Raw genomic sequence first — 25,551 nt, 5'->3', positions numbered from 1 at the left:
CTTTGTTAAATATAACATATGGAATGTTAATCTGGTATTGTGAGATGAATGTCTTTGAGCAACGAATCCTGTTTGATGCATACCTATAATATGGGGGAGAGCATTAGCTAATCTTAACGCAAGTATTTTTGCTAATAATTTTCCATCTACATTTATTAAAGATATTGGCCTATAGTTTGAGACCAAAGTGGGATCTTTATTAGGTTTTGGCAAAACAATAGTTAAAGATTCTGATATAGTGCCGTTAATACAACCTTTATTAAGTTGATGTTGATAAAGATTTAATAAATAGGGTAATAAAAAATTTTGAAATGTTTTATAGAACTCAACTGTATATCCATCACCACCTGGAGCGGATCCAACTCTAAGGGATTTCAAAGCTGTTCCTAATTCTTTTAGTGATATTGGTTCTTCTAAACTTCGTTTTATATGTTCAGGAATTTTTGGACCCTCTAACATTTTCAAAAATTCTAAACCATCTTTTTCTTTATTTATATAAGTCTCGGAAGAATAAAGAGATCTATAAAATTTTAGGAATTGTTTTAAAATAGGTTCAATTTGTGTAAATGTGTCACCATTTTCATCTTTTATAGCAATTAATTTTGTTTTCCTTTAAGATAGTTTGCCAATATTCTTCCCGACTTATTTGAGTTACCATAATACAACGTTTGCTGAGAGAATAAATCTTTCCTAATCATCTTAGATGAGATCTCATTATATTTACCTTTTAGTTTTAATAATTCTGGTTGAATAGAATATTCCCATTTTTCTATAAGTTTTGATTCTAAATTTTTAATCTCTTTTTCTAAGATTAAAAATTGTTTTTTAATCTGTTTTTTAAGAAAAGCCGAATAAGAAATTATTTGTCCTCTAATTGATGCCTTAAAGGCATCCCATAGAATTTCTCTATTAATCTCATCTTTATCATTCATTTGAAAAAATTCTTTCATTTTTGTTAGAAGATTTTCACAAAAAATTGGATCAGCCAACAATGTATTATCCAACTTCCAAATTGGTCTATTATTATTTTGATCTATGATTTTAATTTTGATCCATACTCCACCATGATCAGATAAAATAATAGGATCAATGGCAGCCTGTGTCACCTGATGTGCTAGATGATTTGAAGTAAAAATATAATCTATTCTTGAAAAAGAATTATGAACATGAGAACATAAAGAAAATTCCCGACCATCAAAATGAAGTATTCGCCAGATATCTGCTAAATCGCAAGATTGAATCAAATTTTCTAATCCCATAGATTTCATAACTCTACTTGGGTTTTTATCTAATAAAGGATCCATTACAGCATTGAAATCCCCTGCTACTATAAGATTTGAAGTAGCCAGTGGTAAGATCAGTTGTTGAAGAGTTTTAAAGAATTCGTTTTGGTTCGAATTAGGGGCGTATATATTAAACAACGTCATGGTAGTATTTCCCATATTCATTTCCACAATTACCCATCTTCCATGAATATCTGAAGCTTTTAATTTGAATGAAGCAGAGCATTTTTTATTTACTAGAATAGCAACACCCACTTTTTTCCCTATAGCTGGTGAGAAAAAACAATGTTTGACCCAACCTCCTTCCAGCTTATTAGATTCAATATATGAAAGGTGGGTCTCTTGTATAAAGCATATATCTGTATTTTGCCTCTTTAAAAATGATAATGCTTTTTTCCTTTTTATCATATGATTTAGACAATTAACATTCAAAGACATTATTTTAAGATCCATTTATCTTTTTAAATTTTTCAGATACTAAACAATAAATATTTTTAAGAAAAAAATTTTCCCAATAATTTAAATATTTTATATCCCTTCCCTCCCCCACACCCATCCTTTCCTTATATAACTCCCCTCCATTCCCTCCCATCCCTCCCCTATTAATTACAAAAACTTGGATACGCAGATTGAGGTTAGATTTAAATAACTCCCCCAAGCTATTAATAAATTTATCTAAATTACTACCAGAAATTTTTCTATATCAATAGATTTTTTTTTTTTAATCTTAAATCAAAGGAATATATGAAAAACTTTGGTCATTCTTAAAATATAAAAGATTATTTATCGGGGGGCGTGGCTTGGACGCAAACGATGACGGTTGGATAAAGAAAGAGCTCCGCACAGACAAGCTTAAATTTCAGAAAACTACAAAAAAAAAAAACGTTCTTGATGGCATAATAAATTGGAGTTTACCTCTTTGATTGGGTCGGAGAGATATTTGAAGGAGAAAAGGTGCCGTTTTTGTTTACTTCCTGGAAAGCGAGGTGAAGGGCTGAATCCGTCTCAGCGGCTTTTCAGTGTTGCCAGGGAGGTCCGATACGTCGTGAGACTTTCCTTCCCCTCCTCTTTGGCACGATTAAAGCTCTCAACGGCAGAGGTAGCAAAATCGGGTCCCCCAGGCAGAGACGGCAAGATCAGGACCGCTGACAGAAGTGACAAGATCGGGTCCCCGTTGGCAGAGGCGCCAAGATCGGGTCCCGCTGACAGAGGCGGTAAGATCGGGTTTCCGCTGGCAGAGGCGGCAAGATTGGGTCCCCCAGGCAGAGGCAGCAAGATTGACTTTTAAGTGTTGCCAGGGAGGGCTGGTCCGGGACATAGAGCAGGAGGAAAGATTTCCCGAAGGTGGGGGTTTGCAGACGGTTGCTCGGTGCACCACGACCGCGGCCATCTTGGATCGGGAAAAAAAAAAATTTACAAAGTCTGGGTATGCCGAGGAGCTGCCTAGTGACAAGGATAAAGGTTTTTTTTGAAATGCCTGATGCCTGTTTAAACTAAAGAAATGGGCTGCTTTGAAATAGCTGCTTTGAAATAGCTGTCCTCTGCTGGAAATGAGGAAAGGTCTGCAGTGAAATTTACTTGGCAACGGTTTTTTTTTTTTTTTTTTTTAACTATTTCCTTGCTGCTAACTTCAAAAATAAACTGTGAAGGATCAGTATAAATGTCAATCTTTACTGCTGTAATTCAAGAGATTCAGATATAAGAGACTGTATGTTTTTGGGCTCTGAGAAAGGACAAATAAAAGGATTGGTAATTTCTTTGACCTGAAGAAAAGTGACATTGAGGCAGTTGAGAGAAACTGAAATACATATACATGCACATTGAAAGATTAAAGTAAATATATTGGATGGAATATTGCTCTCCTCGATAAAAGCTGCGATTGGGCTTGTAAGAGAAGAGCTAGAAAGAAGACTGCAAATTTTTTCAGGCTATATACCAACAACGAGTTTGCAATAGAGCCTAAGACAAATAACTTACAGTTGTTTTAAGAATACTGAAAAAAAAAAAAAAGGGGCGTGGTTTGGACGAATGGTTGAATAAACGAATAGCTCCTTATATGCAAATATATTAAAAAGAATTACTACCAAATATTTAAAGAAACTAAAATATATATTGAAATATGACTTCAACTAAACAAAATAAAGCTGACTTGGGAGCTGGAACATCAGGAAGCAATAAGAGGTCGAAACCTGAGCCAGGTACACCCTCTAAAATCCCATTACCAACAGAAAAAAATCTGGATGTTATGGAAGAACTAAGACAAATAAAAGAAATTGTCTTAGATAGTAACAAAAAACTACAAAAAGCAATGGAAGATGCTGCAATCCTAACTAAAAGAGTGGACATTACAGAGAATAGAATTTCAACATTAGAAGATATTACAGAACAATTAAATACAGACATGAATTACAGCAAAATCATATGGAAAGAAATAACAGAGATAAAAAAAAATCTTGAAGACAGCCGGAACCGTGAAAGACGGAATAATTTAAGAATAATCGGATTACCTGAAGGAGTGGAAAAGAATGATCCGATTGCATTTCTTGAAAAATTTCTACCTAAAATACTACCACTGAAATTTAAAACGGAATTGGAAATTGAAAGAGCTCATAGGATTCCAACACAAAGAAATAACACTCAAACAGGTCCAAGAACTTTAATTTTCAAACTTTTAAGACACCAACAAGCAATTGAAATATGCCAAATAGCCAAGGAAATCAAAAATCTTAAATGCCAAGATTCAAAAATATACATTGTCCCGGACTTTGCAAAAGAAACAGCAACAAGAAGAAAACAATTCTTAGACATGAGACCACAACTAAGATCTCTAGGAGCTAGATTTGGGCTCCTGTACCCGGCAATTATGAAGGTTACCGTTGCTAACAAAACGCAAAACTTTACAGATCCAAAAAAACTACAGGAATTTATAAATCAACTGGAGCAACCTATGACAATCTAAAGAACAATTAATGGGTTCATACTAAAGACTATTGACAGTTAAAGATAGATCAAAACGGAAAGCAATGGAAAAAGAACACACAAGGATCGAATTAAAAACTTAAATAACTTGCAACATTCTCCATGGAAAACAAGAAAACTGAAAAATACAAAAATTCTAGAATTCTACTCAGAATAAATAGAATAAACTTAATGGCAGGAACGTAAATGATTTGAAACATATCTCCGAACTCAAATGATGACGAAGAAAGTTTCTTCATCAAACTTAAAAATGTACTGATTGAATGCGAAATTTTGAAAGCGGAGTAATAGTGAGAAAGAATATCATCCTTCAATCACAACGAAGATTTTTAAAAATGAAGTAATTGGTTTGTTGTATTTCCGGTTGAAGGTGGTAATTCGGATTTAATTTTGCGTTTCAGATACATTAAAACGCATTTCAAATACGAAATATATGAAAAGAATAAATCTGAAACGCAAATATTATGTTCTTTTATTTATTAAGTTGAATTTAGTATCCACAATAGTTCAACCTGGGAATCATATATGGGAGATAAAAGAAGGGTTTTTGGCACAGGACTTCACTCTCGTCTGCACAGGCCTCAGATACTTTAAAATCATAGATGTCTAGAGAGTAGGCTACTGAGACAGAACTTACAAAACACTGATGGGAGTGTTAGCTTCTCTTAATTGACAACTCTCTCGTGAATTATAAGAAAATAATGAATATAAGAGACGGGAGGATTCCTGTGCTAGAGACTCTTGTTACAGTTCTGAGGAAAAAGGCTAAATTGGAAAGCTCTTTAAAGTAAAAATAATATACCACCTGAAAAGGAATGAATAGTAATTGAAATGTTCTTAGATATAATTGATTTAATATAATCATTCTTATGGATTTAAAAATATACAAATACAGAAAATAATCTTTCAATACATAAGAATGAAAAAATGGTAGTACTTTAGATAATTATTAATAGCTTGTCGGAGTTATCTAAATCTAACCTCAACCTGCGTATCCAAGTTTTCGTAATTAATAAGGGGGGGAAGGGAGGGATAAGAGGGATGGGAGGGAATAAAAAGGAAATATATAAGGAAATCATGGGAATAAAGGAAAAAAGAGAAATGAAATACTTAAAACATTGGGAAAATATACATAATTTAATACCTGAAAATTTAAAAATAAATGGATATTAAAATTATGTCTTTAAATGTTAACGGTCTAAATCATATGATAAAAAGGAAAAAAGCACTATCATTTTTAAAAAGGCAAGATGCAGATATATGCCTTATACAAGAGACCCACCTTTCACATATAGAATCTAAAAAGTTAGAAGGAGGCTGGGTCAAACAGTGTTTTTTCTCACCAGCTATAGGGAAAAAGGCAGGTGTTGCTATTTTAATTAATAAAAAATGCTCTGCTTCATTTAAACTAAAAGCTTCAGATATTCATGGAAGATGGATAATGGTGGAAATGAATATGGGAAATACTACCATGACGTTAATCAATATATACGCCCCTAATTCGAACCAAAATGAATTCTTTAAAACTCTTCAACAACTGATCACACCACTGGCTACTTCAAATCTTATAGTAGCAGGGGACTTCAATGCTGTAATGGATCCTTTATTAGATAAAAACCCAAGTAGAGTTATGAAATCTATGGGACTAGATAATTTAATTCAATCTTGTGATTTAATAGATATATGGAGAATACTTCATTTTGATGGTCGGGAATTTTCTTTCTGTTCTCATGTTCACAATTCTTTTTCAAGAATAGATTATATCTTTACTTCAAATCATCTTGCACATCAAGTGACACAAGCAGCCATTGATCCAATTATTCTATCTGACCATGGTGGAGTGTGGATCAAAATTAAAACTACAGATCAAAATAATAACAGACCAATTTGGAAAATGGATAATACACTGTTGGTTGACCAAAACTTTTGTGAAAATCTTCTAACAAAAATGAAAGAATTTTTTCAAATAAATGATAATGATGATATTAACAGAGAAACTCTATGGGATGCTTTTAAGGCATCAATTAGAGGACAAATAATTTCTTATTCGGCTTTTCTAAAAAAACAAATTAAAAAACAATTTTTAATCTTAGAAAAAGAGATTAAAAATTTAGAATCAAAACTTATAGAAAAATGGGAATATTCTATTCAACAAGAATTATTAAAATTAAAAGGTAAATATAATGAGATCTCATCTAAGATGATTAGAAAAGATTTATTTTCTCAACAAACATTGTATTATGGTAATTCAAACAAATCAGGAAGAATATTGGCAAACTATCTTAAAGCGAAAAAAAGAAAAACAAAATTAATAGCAATAAAAGATGAAAATGGAAATACATATACACAAATTGAACCTATTTTAAAACAATTCTTGAAATTTTATAAATCTCTTTATTCTTCCGAAAATTATCCAAATAAAGAAAAAGATGGTTTTGAATTTTTAAAAATGTTAGAGGGTCCAAAAATTCCTGAACATATAAAACGAAGTTTGGAAGAACCAATATCACTAAAAGAATTAGGAACAGCTTTGAAGTCCCTTAGAGTTGGATCCGCTCCAGGTGGTGATGGATATACAGTGGAATTTTATAAAACATTTCAAAATTTTTTACTACCCTATTTATTAAATCTCTATCAATATCAGCTCAATAAAGGTTGTATTAAAGGCACTATAGCAGAATCTTTGACTATTGTTTTGCCAAAGTCCAATAAAGATCCCACTTTGGTCTCAAACTATAGACCAATATCTTTAATAAATGTAGATGGAAAATTATTAGCAAAAATACTTGCGCTAAGATTAGCTAAAGCTCTCCCCATATAATAGGTATGCATCAAACAGGATTCGTTGCTCAAAGACATTCATCTCACAATACCAGATTAACATTCCATATGTTATATTTAACAAAGAAAATGAATGAACCTACTTTTGCAATTTCATTAGACGCAGAAAAGGCCTTTGATAGAGTAGAATGGCCTTTTATGTATCAAGCAATGGAATGGTTTGGTATAGGTCCTGGATTTATACAAATGATACAAACAATGTATAGCTCCCCTTCTGCTAGACTATATATTAATAATACGTTTTCAGAAAAATTTAATCTACAGAGAGGAGTTAGACAAGGATGTCCCTTATCCCCTTTGCTGTTTGATATTGTTTTAGAACCCTTAATATTAGCCATCCAACAAGCTAAGGAGATACAGGGTATACCTCATTCAGATAAAGAATATAAGGTATCTGCTTATGCAGATGATTTATTACTATATCTGAAAAATCCAGAATCCACCATTCCACATCTACTTGAATTGATTGAGAAATTTGGAAATTTTTCAGGATATAAAATTAATTGGAATAAATCAGAGATTCTTCCACTAAATATACATTGTACAAAAGGTTTATTTGATACATTCCCTTTTGTTTGGAAGGAAGAATATATTAAATACCTTGGAATTTTGATAACAAAAACAGTAGATGAAACAATGAAAATTAATGAAAAATGCTTATTACAAAAAGTAACAGAAATGTGCGAGCAATGGAATCCTTTGCATTTATCTTGGTGGGGAAGAGTACAAACGGTAAAAATGATGATTTTACCTGTAGTATGTTACCAAATGGGGATGATACCAGTTTTCTTTCAAGATTCGTTTTATACAAAAATAAATAGGACTTTGACAAAATTTATATGGCTTAATAAAAAACCAAGAATTGCTCTAGCGTCATTACAAAAACCAATTAAGGAGGGAGGGGTAAATTTTCCCAACTTTTATAGGTATCATCAAGCCTATATCTTACGTCATGGTATGTATTGGATCCTCCCAGAACCCACAGATAATATTCCAGACTGGTTTTGGCTAGAATGGAGGCTTATATTTCCATTACGTCTTAATCATGTAGTTAGTATCAAGATGCCAAGGTTATACAAAGATCATAAAATATTTATGGATACCTGGAAAACTCTAAAATACATAAGTAATCTTACTCAAATTCCAATTAGTAAATCAACCAACCAAACTATATGGCTAAACCCCAAGATCAAAATTGGCGGTTTTAAAGTCATCTGGAAACATTGGATGATAGCAGGCATCCGCACTCTGGATGATGTAATTAAAAATGATAAATTGCTGGAGTTTTCACAATTGCAACAAAAATTTGGTCTCAATAAAACACAATATTTTAAATGGTTGCAATTGAAGCAATCTATTCAGGAAGGGTTCCCTGAATGGAAAGATCTCGCTAAATATCACAGTTTGGAATTCTTATGTTTCCAGATGGACTCAATAGGTCACAAAGCCGCACAGTGGTATAAATTAATATCCGGATATATAAATAAAAAACCAAAAAATGGTCTTAGAGACATTTGGAGCATTGAGATAAAACACCAAATTAGTGCATCTCAATGGCCACGACTTTGGTCTTGGAGGCTAAAATGTACGGTGTCAGCATCCATGAGACAAACTTGGTTTTTTCTTCTTCATAGAGCTTTTTGGACCCCTACTCGTTTACAAAAAATAGATAGTTCAAGATCTAATAGATGCTGGCACTGTCATATTGAAATTGGGACACTAGATCATCTTTTATTCTTTTGTCCATTTATCCTATCATTCTGGAAATCAATTTGGCCCCAAATTAACAGATTGTTAGAAAATCCGGTAGCCTTGACATATGATACTATATTATTTGGAACAACCATGAGAGCAAAAAGCCAAATTTCATCTAGTAATAACAAACTTTTATTTATTTTAACTGGAATTGCAATACAACAAATTACATCCAATTGGAAACAACATGATAGATTGAATTATATGTTTTGGTGGAATTCGGTATGCCACATATACAAAATGGAACTCGCTATTGCAACACACAAAGGATACATGATTAAATTTCAAAAAATATGGGGACCATTAACTGATTTTTGTAAAGAAAGATAATTTTTCCTATAAATAAAAATTGGAAATATCTGAAGACCGTTAACATTATTTCTCTAATGAACTTTTCCCATGATAAGATAATTGTAAAGAGGGGAATGGGGTGGGCTGTTCAATTTTGATTATTACATACTAAATTAATATTTAAAAAATGTACAATAAAATTGATTTATGTATTATTGGTTGGGAAGGAGGGTGGGACAGGGGATTATTATATTAATGTTAAACTTGATATTAATATATGAGTTAGTCAAGTGTGTATTTAAGTTTCTATTGAGTTTATTTGTAACACTTGTTGTAACACAAAAAAATGAATAAAGATTTACAAACAAACAAAGGAAAAAAAAAAAAAAAAAAAAAAAAAAAGATTATTTATCCATATTTGTATATTTTTAAGTTTATAAGGATGACTCATTCCAAATGAAATAATATATAAAAATATATCATATTATATAAATTTTTGTATATAATATATTAAATATGATAGAACAATTTATAAAAATTAAATAATTAAATAGTTAAATATTCTATTTTTAAACAAGACTGTTCATCTTCTACGTTCATATGCTTTACTCTTTATACAATAATATGATTTTAGGAACCTTTCTCATAGATAGCTGAAGTTTTTCTATTTTTAATTTAAAAATATTTGAGATAAAAATGAAATTCATTTTTCACATTACTAATATTCCAAAGCATCAGAATTTGTTATTTTAAAATTATCAAGTATAAATATTTTGTATGAGGAATATTTATTTTTATATGAGGAATAAGTATGAGGCATAAGAGAATCCTTAAAATAAAATCAAAAACTTATCAGGCAAACTTGCGTTTCAAATTAAGGTCTTTTTGTATATATTTTTCTAATGTAACGTATTTGAAACGCAATATAATGTATTTGAAACGCAAATTTGGCCGGAAGCACCTCCTCTTACAGGAAATCGCTCGATTAAACCAATCATATTATGTTGTTCTCTTTTCTTTATAAGTATTATTGTGATTGAAGGATGGCTTTCTTTCCCCTCCATACTCCGCCCCTAACATTTTCTAACCAATCAGCACATCCCTTAGTCTTTTGTCAAAGAGAAAATCATCCTTCGTCACCATTTCAAGACGGATCTCTGTCTATTTCACAATCTTGCATGTAAGTCTGTTCTATTTAAAAATTCTAGAATTGAATCGTGGATTTCTTCAGATTTTTATTTCTTCTTTGCTTCCTATTGAGAACGTTGCATGCTGTTCAAATTTTTAATTCGATCCTCGTGAATTTTTTTTTTTTTTCCGTTGCCCTGAAAGTTTTAAATCTTTAACCGATGTTTTCAAAATTTCTTCTATATTGAAAGTTTTATTAACTATATAAAGTATTTATAAGTTTATAATTATTATAAAATATCCATCAAATGTCTTTAAGTTGTCATTTGTTGATCATATTGATCCAGAAATTCCTGTAGTTTTTTGGGGTCCATAAAGTTTTGAGTTTTGTTAGCGATAGTAACTTTCATTACCGCTGGGTAAAGGAGCCCAAACCTAGCTCCTAAAGATCTCAGTTGGGGGTCTCATGTCCAGGAATTGTTTTCTTTTTGATGCTGTTTCTTTCGCAAAATCTGGGACAATATGTATTTTTGAGTCTTGACACTTGAGATTTTTGTTCTCCTTGGCTAGTTGACATATTTCTATTGCTTGTTGATGCCTTAAAAGTTTAAATATTAAAGTCCTCGGACCCGTTTGAGTATTATTTCTTTGTGTTGGAATCCTGTGTGCTCTTTCGATTTCTAACTCTGTTTTAAATTTTAGTTGCAACACTTTAGGTAGAAATTTTTCCAGAAAGGCAATCGGATCGTTTTTTTCCACACCTTCCGGTAGTCCGATAATTCTTAAATTATTCCTTCGTTCACGATTCCGGCTATCTTCAAGATTTCTTTTAATTTCTGTCACCTCTTTCCATATGATTTTGCTGTGTCTCATATCTATGTTTAGTTGCTCTGAATTATCCTCCAATGTAGTAATTCTGTTTTCTGTCATGTCCACTCTTTTAGTAAGGATTGCTGCTTCTTCTATCGCTTTTTGTAGTTTTTTGTTACTATCTAAGACAATTTCTTTTATTTGTCTCAGTTCTTCCATAACGTCGGGATTTTTTTCTGATGGCAGCGGCACTTTAGAGGGTGTTCCCGGCTCTGGTTTCGATCTCTTGTTGCTTCCTGTTCCAGATATTCCGGCTCCCAAATCAGCTTTATTTTGTTTACTAGAAGCCATGTTTTGATATATTTCAGTAATTTCTTTTTAAAATATATATTTTTTTTGGTAGTATTCTTTTATATATATATATATATATAGCTTGTCTGTGCGGAGCTACTCTCTCACCCAACCATCAGAGTTCGCGTCCAAGCCACGCCCCCCTTACAAATTTTTTGATTGTACATAAAATTTCAAATACATGAAAAATTGTGATTACAAAGAATTCATCTTATCACATAAAATATACCACTCCCCTTTTTTCATTTCTTAAATTCATATAATATACATTCCCTTCCCCATTCTAACATAACTATTTCTAATGTGCTATGAAATCTGATCATTGGAATAACGTGTCAATGGTTCCCAAATTTTCTTAAAATTATGAATATTTCCCTGTTGTAATGCTATTGTTTTTTCCATTTTGTAAATATGACAGACTGAATTCCACCAAAATGTATAGTTTAATTTGGTATAATCCTTCCAATTTTGAGTTATTTGTTGCATGGCGACCCCTGTCAATATTAATAATAGTTTGTTATTGTTTGCTGAAATCGGACTCTGAGTTCTCATTGCTGTACCAAATAGTATAGTATCATATGAGAGTCCTACATGATTTTCTACTAATTCATTAATTTGGGGCCAAATTAGTTTCCAAAATGCATTTACACAGGGACAAAAAAAAATTAAGTGGTCTAATGTCCCTACTTCTACTCTGCAATGCCAGCATCTATTAGATCTAGTACTATCTTTTGTAAGCGCGTAGGGGTCCATAAAGTTCTATGTAACAAAAACAACCAAGTTTGACTCATAGATGCTGACTTTGTAGATCTTAATCTCCAGGACCAAAATCGGGCCATTGAGATTCAGAAATTGTCTGACCAATCTCAATACTCCAAATATCCCTAAGTCCAGTTTTCTTTTTTTTGTTTAAAAATCCATTTAACAATTTATACCATTTTGCGGCTTGGTGACCCAAAAATCCGCCTGGAAACATAGAACCTGCAGACTATATTGAGTATTAAGAGCTTTCCATTCAGGGAACCCTGCCTGAATAGCTTGCTTCAATTGCAACCATTTAAAATATTGTGTTTTATTTAATCCAAATTTATGTTGCAATTGTGAAAAACTAAGCATTGCTCCGTCTGAAATAACATCATTCAATGTTCGTATACCTGCAATTATCCATTGTTTCCAGACGATTTTGTATCCGCCAATCTTGATCCTGGAGTTTACCCAAATTGATTGATTTAATGATTTAGCAATTGGTTCTGGTGATAGATTACTAATATATCTTAATGTCTTCCAAGTATCCAATAGAATTCTGTTATCCTTATATCTTCTTGGCATGTTTATACTAATTAGATATTCTGGATGTAGTGGGAACAGGAGCCGCCATTCTAGATATAGCCAATCTGGTACGTTCTTCATGAGATCTGGGAGGATCCAATACATACCCTGTCTTAGAATATAGGCTTGATGGTACCTATAAAAATTTGGAAAATTTACCCCTCCCTCCACAATTGGTCTTTGTAAAGATACTAAAGCAATTCTGGGTCTTTTCCCAAACCAAACAAATTTTGTAAGAATATTGTTTAACTTTTTATAGAATGACCCCTGAAAAAATATTGGTATCATACTCATTTGATAACAAACCACAGGCAATATCATCATTTTAATTGTTTGGACTCTTCCCCACCAAGAAAGATGTAAAGGATTCCATTGCTCACACATTTCTGTTATTTTTTTTAATAAAAGTTTTTCATTTTCTTTTACTGTATCTTCAATTGTATTTTTGATAATAATACCTAAATATTTTAATCCTTCTTCTTTCCAAATAAATGAATATGAATCAAATAATCCTTTGGTACAGTGAACATTAATTGGAAGAATTTCCGATTTACTCCAATTAATTTTATATCCAGAAAATTTCCCAAATTTCTCTAGAAGATTAAGTAAACTTGGAACAGAGGGAAGAAGATGGATGCCAGACTAATCAGGGGGGTGGGAAAGGGGGAGGGAGAGGCAGACAGTTTCTGGAAGAGCCATAGAAAGAGAGTAGGTGCCATTTAGAAGAGACAGAGAGAGAGTACACAGTGGATGGAAGGAAGAGAATGACCAGAAAATGCAGAAAGCAGAAATCAGACAGCAAAGGTAGAAAAACATTTCTATTTTATTTTATTGCTTTAGGATAAAATAATATTGTAGCTGTGTTGATAGAACATGGAAATAAGGTGATCCTTTTTATTGGACTAATTTTAATACATGGAAAAGGACATCAGATTTTGTTGCCTATTCTCTTAATTAAGAATATAAGAGTTGCCATACTGGGACAGGATGAAGGTCTATGAAAAGCCCAGGATCCTGTTTCCAGCAGTGGCCAATCCAGGTCTCAATTATCTGGGAAGATCCCACCCCCCAAAAAAAAACCACCACCACAAAAACAGATATTATGCTATTTAGCCTAGAGAAAAAAAAAAAAAAAAAAAAGCAGTGGATCTTCAAGTTTTTGTTGACTGGCTCACCAGGATCACCTAAATTTCTAATAAGAACATAAGAATAGCCTTACTGGGTCAGACCAATGATCCATCAAGCCCAGTAGCCCGTTCTCACGGTGTCCAATCCAGGTCACTAGTACCTGGCCAAAACCCAAGGTGTAGCAATATTCCATGCTGCTAATACAGGGCAAGCAGTGGCTTCCCCTGTGTCTCTCAATAACAGACTATGGACTTTTCCTCCAGGAACTTGTCCAAGCCTTTCTTAAAACCAGCTACGCGAGTCATCCTTTTTCCTTCTTTTTTAGTGGGGGGGCAGGGGGGGGGGGAGTCAGGATACCTGAGTTTATATTTGAGTATATACAGTATATAAGAGTGCTTATTTTGTTCCTGAGGCTGTAAAGAATTAAGTGACTTGCCCAGAGTCACAAGGAGCTGCAGAGGGGACTGAACCCAGTTCCCCAGGTTCTCAGGCTGCTGCACTAACCTCTAGGCTACTCCTTCACTCCTAATATAGGAACTCATTTATACAGAATAACCGAGTTCCTATATTAGGAAATCTTCATGTAAATTTTCAGCCTATTATCTGCTTGTTTTATACACTGCAGAGTAATTGTTCACGAGTTTCCATTTCATGCAACAAGCACAATACCAAAGTCTACAGCCTCAGACTGGACAAGGTGCTTTGTAACTTACCATTAATCAAGAAAAAGAAAGCCCCGGTCTCATTAGCCACAGCACGAGCAATCAAAGTCTTCCCAGTGCCTGGTGGTCCATACAGAAGAATCCCACGTGGGGGCTGAAGGATGACAAGATATTTTCCATTCAAGCCCAACATTTAGTTGCATTTAAAGCTAACAAACAATTGTGTGGATATTAATATTACTCCCAGCTAAAAACATTTCCTTGGGGAAAACCCTGCATAATACTTAGCCTTTCCTTAAGAGAAATAATTGGGTAAATGCTCTCTTCAGAGAATAGTGAGATTTCCTGGAATCTATTACACAGCCTCAGTAACATGTTGGGAAGCAGAGGCATGTCAAGGAAGCCAGGGTATACCACCTATTGCTGGTCCTAATTTTTTTTTTTTTTAAACCAACTACTTCTACAGAAACAAAGTGCTAACCTGCAATATAACATCAAGTCTGGGTAAGTAAGTCTACCCTCCTTGCAACTCTGAGGTTAAAGTTTTGAAACCTTATCAGGAAGCATCAACAAGAGCAAGAGAGTTATTTTTCTGGTTGCAATGCACCCCATCCAGTCATTTCTCTAGTTTCTGAGGCCATAATTTGTATCATAAATCTGTTTCAAGTCAGTGGGAAGCAGAGCAGGGGTTCTCAACCAGGGCTCAGGACACACCTAGCCACTTAGATTTTCAGAATATTCACAATGAATATGCACAATATAAATCTGCATGCATATACACCTATATTTGTACCTGTATCCTGAGAAACCCACTGCATTAATGATATATGACAGCTGGGTTATAAGTTACCAACTTGCAGCTCCTTAACACTAACTTCAAAGATCATACCTCTTGTCTCAAAACAGATTTTATTCAAGTTTTAAGTAATGATACACCAGATACTGTTAGAGGATGGTTTACTTGGAAAAGTGCTTATCCTTCAAAGACTCACTAGCACCCTGCCTTTGATTTCATCCATGTACATATCTTCAGCTTGAAATTTTTCTTAAAATCAATATAACAGCATATGCTCGAAGGACAGAATTGTGCATTGGAAATATTAAATATATTCCGCACTTAAAAGCACTAGAGTGGTGTGGGGAATGCAAATATGTTCAGAAAGGAGACTGCAAGTCTTTACAGGAAGAATATTGCTAAAAACCTGGGGAGCGAGCACAAGGCCTAGGCTTCTTACCCATCACCTTACGTACTTCCTGCCCTCACCTTCACACCAATGGCTTTGAAGAGTGCTGGATGTCTGAGAGGGAGCTCAACCATTTCTTTAATCTGAGCAAGCTGTTTCCGGCAGCCACCAATGTCATCATATCCCACCTCATTAAGAGACTCCTCCTCATCCTGTGAAAAAAGACAGCAGCATCAGTATGAAAGCAGAGCCAGTACACAGGTAAGGTCTCAAAGGAGTATCAAAGGCATTCATGAGCTAATGCTCAAAACCAAAAAGCGGGCACCCAAGTTAGTGAGCACAGAATGCTCAGAGGGCTCTAGCGCTGGAGACAATGTGCACGCCAAAGATTAACCCAAATGTAGTCTTTCCCAATGCTCGGAACAGTGAATAGAACAAGGCTGCCCTTACCAATGTTTGAAGAGAGGATATCCCATAGTTCTCTTTAAAATATGCTATTTAACATTTAATTTAGAAGCAGAAGAAAGCCCATTCAAGTCCCTAACCACTGGTAGTGAAACAAATGTGTGCAAGTCAGAGCAAACCCAAAACTGAAAGCACACACTGCCGCCTGTTTTCTGCACTTAAATATAAGCCTTTTAAGCAAGAAATTTTCAAAACCTTATATTTAAAATAGGGCTGTACATTTAATGCATTAATGCAATTAACACATGTAGTCAGGAAAGTAAAGATGCAAATGGAAGAAAAAAATAGATGGCAAGGTAAAACGGGGAGACAAGACATTGTTTAGATATATTAGTGATAGGAAGAAGTGCAAAAGTGGCATTGGGAGACTCAAAGGGAAAGGGGAGGAATTTGTAGAAGCTGATAAAGAAAAGGCCGAATTGCATGCCTCTCACTTCCATTATATGCAAATCTCTCTCATGCATATTCATTAGGGCTAGCCTGAAAACCCGATTGGCCTGGTGGTCCTCCAGGAAAAGGTTGGGAACCAGTGATCTAGAACAGTGGTCTCAAACTCGAGGCCCTCAGTATGTTTATCATAATCACAAAAGTAAAATAACACAGTTTCTTGATCATATGTCTCTTTACAATATTATTATTAAGACTTAGCCAATAGGAAAGATTTATAAACTATAAAGAATTTTTACCTCATGCAAAATTGTCATTTCTTTAATAAACATTAACTGTTTTTTTTCGGAGGCCCTCCAAGTACCTACAAATCCAAAAGGTGGCCCTGCAAAGGGTTTTGAGTTGGAGATCACTAGTCTAGAATCACTTTCTTGAACCAGGAGCCTGTGGGAAGTACTAACCACATACCTAAGTAGAAATGTTAGAGCTAAGAAAGCTACCGTATTTTCGCGGATATAACGCGCACCTGTGTAAAACGCGCACAGGGGTATAGCGCGCAGAAATCACGATGATATGTATCAAAACTTTTCTATACCGCGCTCAGGCATATAACGCGCATGATGCCCGACGCTCCTTTCGCCCGCCCTGACTTTCCGTGCGCTGTCCCGACTCTCCGTTCACCCCCCTGACTTCCGTGCACTGCCCTGACTTTCCGTGCGCTGTCCCGACTCTCCGTTCACCCCCCTGACTTTCCGTGCACTGTCCCCCCTTGAAGTCCTGTCCCCCTTGAAGGTCTGTCCCCATTCTGAAAGCCTGATGCCCCCCCCCCCGACGTCCGATACATCCCCCCCCCGGCAGGACCACTCGCACCCTCACCCCGAAGGGACCGCCGACTCCCCAACAATATCGGGCCAGGAGGGAGCCCAAACCCTCCTGGCCACGGCGACCCCTAACCCCACCCCGCACTACATTACGGGCAGGAGGGATCCCAGGCCCTCCTGCCCTCGACGCAAACCCCCTCCCCCCAACGACCGCCCCCCCCCAAGAACCTCCGCCCGTCCCCCAGCCGACCCGCGACCCCCCTGGCCGACCCCCACGACCCCCCCACCCCCCTTCCGCGTACCTTTGGAAGTTGGCCGGACAGACGGGAGCCAAACCCGCCTGTCCGGCAGGCAGCCAACGAAGAAATGAGGCCGGATTGGCCCATCCGTCCTAAAGCTCCGCCTACTGGTGGGGCCTAAGGCGCGTGGGCCAATCAGAATAGGCCCTGGAGCCTTAGGTCCCACCTGGGGGCGCGGCCCTGAGGCACATGGGCCAAACCCGACCATGTGTCTCACGGCCGCGCCCCCCAGGTGGGACCCTAAGGCTCCAGGGCCTATTCTGATTGGCCCAACGCGCCCTTAGGCCCCACAGTAGGCGGAGCTTTAGGACGGATGGGCCAATCCGGCCTCATTTCCTTCGTTGGCTGCCCCTGCCGGACAGGGGGTTTGGCTCCCGTCTGTCCCGGCCAACTTCCAAAGGTACGGGGGCAAGGGGGGTGGGGGGGGTCGTGGGGGTCGGCCAGGGGGGTCGCGGCGGCAGGCTGGGGGGGCGGTCGGATGGTTCTTGGGGGCGGCGCGGTCGTTGGAGGGAGGGGGGTTTGCGTCGAGGGCAGGAGGGCCTGGGATCCCTCCCTGCCCGTAATGTAGTGCGGGGTGGGGTTAGGGGGTCGCCGTGGCCAGGAGGGTTTGGGCTCCCTCCTGGCCCGATATTGTCGGGAAGTCGGCGGTCCTTCGGGGTGGGGGTGCGAGTGGTCCATGCCGGGGGGGGGTGGGATGTATCGGACGCGGGGGAGTCGGCCGGGCAAGAGGGCTTGGGCTACCCTCTTGCTCCGATACGTGGATGCGGGTGCGGGTGGGAGCGCGTGCGAGCGGTCCGTTCGGGGTGGGGGTGCGAGCGGGTCCTGCTGGGGGGGGTGAATCGGGGCGTCGGGCGGGGTGGGAACTATGTTTAAAAACTATTCTATACCGCGCTCAGGCATAATAACGCGCGAGGGGTATGCGCGGTACGTAAAATCACGTATAACGCGCGCGTTATATCCGCGAAAATACGGTAATTTGCATATTTATATACTAACTGTACACAAAACTTGTATAACAAAATTAGTTATAGTTACCAGCTCCCATTACTATACATTTACTTTGCAGCTATTCACATTTCACATTTTTCCCCCTTTACTTGGAAAATCATTTAACTGTGCCTCTCTCCTCTACTGTCAACTCTGCTCCTTCCATTTTTACTACCCCATACAATTAAAAAACAAAACTTCAGTCAGTGGAATTCTCCCTCTGGCTAAAACTTTGTGTTAAGTCTTATCAATTTCTGTAACATTCTAAACACTTGTTTGTCTTAACTATTCAAGAAAGCATGGGATAGGCATGTGGGATTTCTTAAATAGAAGAGATAATGGTTATCGCAGATAGGAAGACTGGATGGGCCGGTTGGCCTTATCTGCCATCATGTACACAAAGAGCAGAAACTCTCAATGTGCATCCGAGTGTCACTGTGAGTAGTGGAATTTGAACCTCAGTTGCTACAGTTCTCAGTAGAGAATGACATGGGGACAAATTTGTCCCATCCCCGCAGGAACTCAATTTTCCATAAGTTTTGTCGCTGTTGTGTCCTTGCCCCATTCCTGTAATCTCTGCCTTAACCTTATAGTGTTTGAGGCTTGTGGGGAGTGTGTGATAAAGTGGTTGGAGCTACAGCCCCAGCACCCTGGGGTTGTGGGTTCAAATCCCACATTGCTCCTTGTGACCCTGAGCAAGTCACTTAATCCTCCAGGTACATTAGATAGAGTGTGAGCCCCCCAAGACAGATAGGGGAAAATGCTCGAGTACCTGAATAATTTGTAATCCGCATAGAATTATAGGATGTACGGAAAATAAATAAAAATATATATACCAGAGAATGACACAGGGAAAACATTTGTCCCCATCCCCGTGAACTCGGACCTATCTCCGCCCTATTCCAATGAGGTCCCCATCATTGCCCCCCTCCCCACAAACCATCTGATCCCATCCGCACAGGCCTCAAATCGTTTTATACTGAACTTATTTTTAAAGTATAAAATAACAATATTCTGTACAATTGTCATTTTATAAATCAGAGTTCTGGCTGCCAAACTACAGGAAGAGATTTTCAGCTGGCAGGGCTGTGTTTATAAAAAATTTATCAACACAGATACAATACTACTTTATCCTAAAGCAAAAAAAGAAAGAAAAAAATAAATCTAATATAATAAACGGTAAGCCGCGCATGTGCACTTCCTAAGCGTGCGCTCCGTTTTCCGTGAGCTGTAAGCTAGGAATGTGCGCCATGCGCGACTCACCCCTGCCCTCTCCGTTGCCTCCCGGCTCCAGCAGCGTGACAGTTTTCAAAGAGGCGCGAGATTGTTTCAACGCGGAACCACTAGCCGTTAAAGCTCCTGGCGCTGACTCCCGACGGTGTAGGAGAGGCAAGGTAGAAAAAGATTTCCGCTGCCCCCCCCTTCCCTTACCGTGGCCCCGACTGGCGATTTAAGCAGCGTGTCCAGCAGTCTTCACACGCTGCTTCGGGCCCTTTTACTGCCTTGATTTGCTCCGGACGTGCCAGAGTAAATCAGGCCAGTAGAAGGACCCGAAGCAGCGTGTGAAGACTGCTGGACACGCTGCTTGAATCGCCATGTGTAGTCCGGACCAGCGGGAAGGGAAGAGAAGGGGGGGGGTGGCAAAGGACTCGGGCCCGCATTTGTAGTCGCGACTGTGGGAAGGGAAGGGGGGGTAGAGGAAACAATAATGCTGCTGCACAGGGAACTGGTGTGGGGGGAGGGAATGCTGCTTTGGACAGACAGACAAAGGGAGGAAGGGAGACAGAAAGACACAGGGGCAGGTGCACAGGGAACAGACACAGGTGCAGGGAGATATACAGAAAAACAAACAGACAAAGGGAGCCAGGGACAGAGACAGACAGAAAGAAAGACAGCGGGAGTCGTGTCAGGAGGGGAGCGGGATGCCGCAGACGGAACTTTTCCAATGGGTGCAACTGGGCGGCTGTCGGGAACCTCTGATCAGGGGCAGAGCAAGGTAACTGTATCATAGGGATAAGAAGGAGGGGGGGAGAAAAAGGAAGGGACGCCTACTGCTGGACAGGGGGAGAAGGAAAGAGGTGCTGATGAACAGGGGATGGTGAAGAAAAAGGAACGGAGGCCTAATGTTGGACAGGGGGAGAAGGAAGGTGCTGCTGGACAGGGGGGAGGTAAAACAAAGGGAGAAGGGCTGCTGCTGCATAAGGAGAGCTGTGAAGGGGTGGTGGTGGACACAGGGGAGGTAAAAGGAAGGGAGAATGGACAGGGGGTTGGACAGCCAAGGAAAAAGAAAGACAGAAAGAAAGAAAGCGGCTAAGGAGAGAGAGAGAAAAAGAAATAAAGAGAGACACACACACATATATTCTAGCACCCATTAATGTAAAGCACAGTTACTTACCGTAACAGGTGTTATCCAGGGACAGTAGGCATATATTCTCACATGTGAGTGACGTCATCTACGGAGCCCCAGCGCGGACAGCTTTTCAAGCAAACTTGATTGAAGTTTCACGTTTGCTACACTGCACCACGCATGTGCATGCCTTCTTGCCCACTAGAGGGCGCATCCCCACCTCGTGGTCCTCAGTTCCATAACCAGCAAAGAAGCCATCCCCGGGGAGGTGGGTGGGTTGTGAGAATATATGCCTGCTGTCCCTGGATAACACCTGTTACGGTAAGTAACTGTGCTTTATCCCAGGACAAGCAGGCATGATATTCTCACATGTGGGTGACCTCCAAGCCAACCAAAAAAGAGCAGGTGGGAGGATGGCAATTTAGGAAAACAGATTACGTAACACCGACTGGCCAAACCGGCCGTCGCTTCTGGACAAAGTATCCAGACAGTAGTGGGAGGTGAACGTATGAACCGAAGACCAAGTGGCAGCTTTACATATGTCCTCCACAGGAGTAGATCGGAGGAAAGCAACAGAAGCTGCCATCGCCCTGACCTTATGCCCCGTGACTCTACCATGGAGCGCGAGACCAGCCTGAGCGTAGCAAAAAGAAATACAAGCAGCTAGCCAGATGGACAAGGTGCGCTTGGAAATAGGATGTCCCAGCCGATTAGGATCAAAGAACAAAAATAATGGAGATAAAAAGCCAACGCCCTCTTACAGTCCAGCGTGTGAAGCGCCGCCTCACCAGGATGAGAGTGGGGCTTCGGGAAGAACACCGGAAGAACAATAGACTGATTGAGGTGGAAATCAGACACAACCTTAGGTAGGAATTTAGGATGGGTGCGAAGAACCACCTTGTCATGATGGAATATAGTAAAGGGCGGGTCCGCAACCAAGCCTGCAGCTCACTAATCCGACGAGCAGACGTGAGCGCAAGTAAAAAGACCACCTTCCAAGTGAGAAACTTAAGAATAATAATAATAATAATAATATTTTATTTTGTATACCGCCATACCCAGGGAGTTCAAGGCGGTTCACAACAGGTAGATGAATTACATACAGTGCGGTTCGAAAAAATAAGAACATAACAAGGCAATCGTGGGGACGAACTCGTTTACATAGACGATTTAGGAGGGGGAAGGGCTAAATACGGGATACATACAGTGTGCTGCAGTAGGATACAATACGGGATACATACAGAGTGCTGCAGTAGGATACAATAGAGTTTAAGAGAGGAAATTAGATAAGAGCATATTAGTTGGAAACAGGGGGGGGGGGCAACCAACTTGGAGGGGGGGTGGGAAAGTAAGGGGGGGAGAGGGAAGAGGAGGGTTTAGATGGGGAAGGGTGGGCTAAGGGATAGGTCTGTTGCAAAGGAGGGGTTTCATCAGTTTTTTAAGGTGGAGAGGGGGGTAACGTTACGGCGTTAGGGATTTGGTCCGTTAAAAAAGTAGAGTTTTGAGCTTTTTTTCTGAAGGGGAGGTATGAATAGCTGTCAAGTATGATTTGGGCGAGCCATGAGTTTAGTTTGGCCGCTTGGAAAGAGAAAGTTCGTTCGAGGAATCTTTTAAGGTGACACGATTTCAGTGAGGGAAAAGCGAATAGAGTTGTTCTGCGGGGGGCTCTTCTTATTATAGTTCAGGTTGAAGTGGGGGTAAAGATAGGCTGGTGACATACCAGAGACGGTTTTGTAGCAGATGCAAGAGAACTTAAATAGGACTCTGGATTCGAATGGCAGCCAGTGCAGCTTGTGGTAGAAAGGGGATATGTGATCCCATTTCTTCAGGCCAAAGATAAGGCGGATGGCGGTATTTTGGACCAGTCTCAGCTTCCTGGTGATTTTCTTGAAGGCGCCTAGATAAATGATGTTACAGTAGTCCAGGACACTAAGAATGGAAGATTGGACCAGCAGACGAAAGGAGGCGTCATCAAAGTATTTTTTAATGGTGCGGAGTTTCCAGAGCACCGAGATGCTTTTCTTAAATACTAGGTCGGTGTGTTTCTCCAGTGTGAGGTGCTTGTCTAAAGTGACACCTAGTATTTTTAGTGATTGCTCAATAGAATAGTCAAGACCATTGATGTGTATCGTGGTTTCCTTAATTTTGTCATTTGGGGATGCTAAGAAGAGTTTGGTTTTTTCTGGGTTTAGCTTTAGTCTAAACGCTGACATCCAAAGTTCGATCTGATTTAGGGTGAAAGATAGCGAATTTAGAAACTCTGAGGTAAAGTAAGAGAGCGGAATGATTATTGTGATGTCGTCTGCGTAGATGAAAAATTTGAGCTTTAAGCTTTGTAGGAGATTTCCTAGGGAGACAAGGTAGATGTTAAATAGGGTGGGGGATAGGGGGGAGCCTTGTGGGACTCCACAGGGGTTGTCCCAGCTGTAGGAGGTAGTATCGTCTTTGAACACCTTGTAGGTTCTTGTTGAAAGAAATCCATGGAACCAGTTGAGAACGTGACCTGAGATTCCAATAGAAGTCAGACAGTCTAGTAGAGTGGTGTGGTCAACCAAGTCAAATGCGCTGCTTAGATCGAGTTGCAGTATTAGAGCACAAGAGCCTTGGCTGAATAGTTGATGCAGGTAATCGAGCAGGGAAGCTAAAATTGTTTCAGTACTGTGGCCTGACCGAAAAGCCGGATTGGTTGTCGTGCAAGGATGTTGTGTTTTTCTAAGTATGTGGTGAGTTCGGTGTTTACTATCCCTTCTGCTATTTGGTAACCAGGGGGATGTTGGCGATAGGTCTAAAGTTGGAGGCCGTGTTGGAAGGCTCTTTAGTATTTTTCTTAATTGGTGTAATCAAAATGTGCCCTTGTTCTACTGGGAACTTCCCCGAGGATAGTAGGGAGTTGATCCAAGTCAGCATTTTGGCCTTAAAATTGACTGGGGCCGATTTCATGATATTAGGGGGGCAGGTGTCCAGTCTACAGTAGGAGTTGGCATACTTATTGTAGTGTTTACTAAAAGTTTGCCAGTCTATGGGTAAGAATGTGTTCCAGAACAGGTCGGCTCTGGATTCGCCTGAGTCTGGTAGAATGGGGTAACACCAGTGGGGCTTGGTTGGGTTGGTAAGAGAGGATCTTAGTTGTAGTATTTTGGAGTTGAAGAAATCCGCCAGGCAGTTTGCTGTTAGAGTGGTCTCTTCGGGTGAGTTGATAAAAGTTTCTATATTGTATAGATCATTTACCAGCTTAAATAGGTTGCTGCTGTTAGTTGAGAAGAGACCTGTCAATAGGCTCAAAAGGAGGTTTCATCAGTTGAGCCAAGACCACATTAAGATCCCAAACTACAGGAGGAGGTTTCATAGGAGGATTAATATTAACTAAACCCCTCATGAAACGAACCACTAGAGGATGTAGAGAGAGAGAACGTCCCTCTAGATGCCGATGGAAAGCAGCAATAGCACTAAGATGTACCCGGATGGAAGTTGTCTTCAGCCCAGACTCGGACAAATGCAACAAATATTCCAGAACCGAGGACACCGGAACCAAACTTGGATCCAGATGGTGCGAGGCACACCAGGATGAAAATCTGGTCCACTTTTGAGAATAACAAAGCCGAGTCGAGGCCTTGCGCGAGGCTTCCAACACCTCCCTGACCGCCGAAGTCAGGGGGAAAGGAACCAAGCCGTCAGATGTAATGACTGAAGATTGGGATGCAACAGCGAACCCCGACTCTGAGACAGCAGAGAGGGAAACACCGGCAGAAGTAGAGGCTCCCTGGTACTGAGTTGAAGAAGCAGGGAGAACCAGTGCTGACGAGGCCACCGAGGCACAATAAGAATCATAGTGGCGCCGGATGACTTGAGGTGAACCAACGTCCTCAAGATCATAGGAAAAGGAGGAAACGCATAAAGGAATCTCCCTTCCCAGTTGAGAAGGAAGGCGTCTGCCTCGAGACGGTCCTGGGAGTAAATCCGTGAACAGTAGAGGGCAGTTTGTGAGTCTCCGGGGAGGCAAACAGATCCACCTGAGGCGTTCCCCCAGCGGTCGAAGACCTCGCGCAGGAACTCGGGAGTTTAGCGACCACTCATGCGGCTGGGAGAAAGCCGACTGAGTTTTGTCGGCCAGATAATTCTTCTCTCCCCTGAATGTAAAACCGCCCGCAAGAAGATGTTCTAGGAAGTCGCCCATTCCCAAGGCGCAAGGCCTCCTGGCACAGGGACTAGGAGCCCGTTACCCCCTATGCTTGTATACATAATACATTGCCACTTGGTTGTCCGTCCGTACCAGGACCACCTGATTGCGCAGCAGATGACCGAACCGCCCGAGCTGCCAGAAAGATGGCACGAAGACTCCAACACATTGATACGACACAGACGGTCCTCCGCCGACCATAGCGCTTGAGTCCGCAGACCGTCGAGGTGAGCCCCCCACGCATACTCCCGAAGAGTCCGTGGTCAGGACCTTGTGATGTGGAGGAACGAGAAAGAGCTAAACCCCCGGAAAGATTGGAAGAGTTGG

General features: G+C 39.5%; 1 protein-coding gene across 1 annotated transcript in view; it reads right to left on the bottom strand.

The window, feature by feature from the left end:
- The window catches only part of VCP (valosin containing protein), a 130,486-nt gene that overhangs the window by 32,506 nt on the left and 72,429 nt on the right, over positions 1 to 25,551 (bottom strand). The window contains exons 6-7 of the mRNA XM_033936365.1: positions 15,822 to 15,953; positions 14,609 to 14,711 (exon numbers count right to left, since the gene is read on the bottom strand). Of these exons, the coding sequence (XP_033792256.1) occupies positions 14,609 to 14,711; positions 15,822 to 15,953 (235 nt within the window). The remainder of the gene's footprint in view (positions 1 to 14,608; positions 14,712 to 15,821; positions 15,954 to 25,551) is intronic.

Source organism: Geotrypetes seraphini, chromosome 1, assembly GCF_902459505.1.
Source record: "Geotrypetes seraphini chromosome 1, aGeoSer1.1, whole genome shotgun sequence".
Taxonomy (NCBI): Eukaryota; Metazoa; Chordata; class Amphibia; order Gymnophiona; family Dermophiidae; genus Geotrypetes; species Geotrypetes seraphini.
Note: the sequence above shows the minus strand (reverse complement) of the source record. Positions and strands in the feature narration are given on the sequence as shown.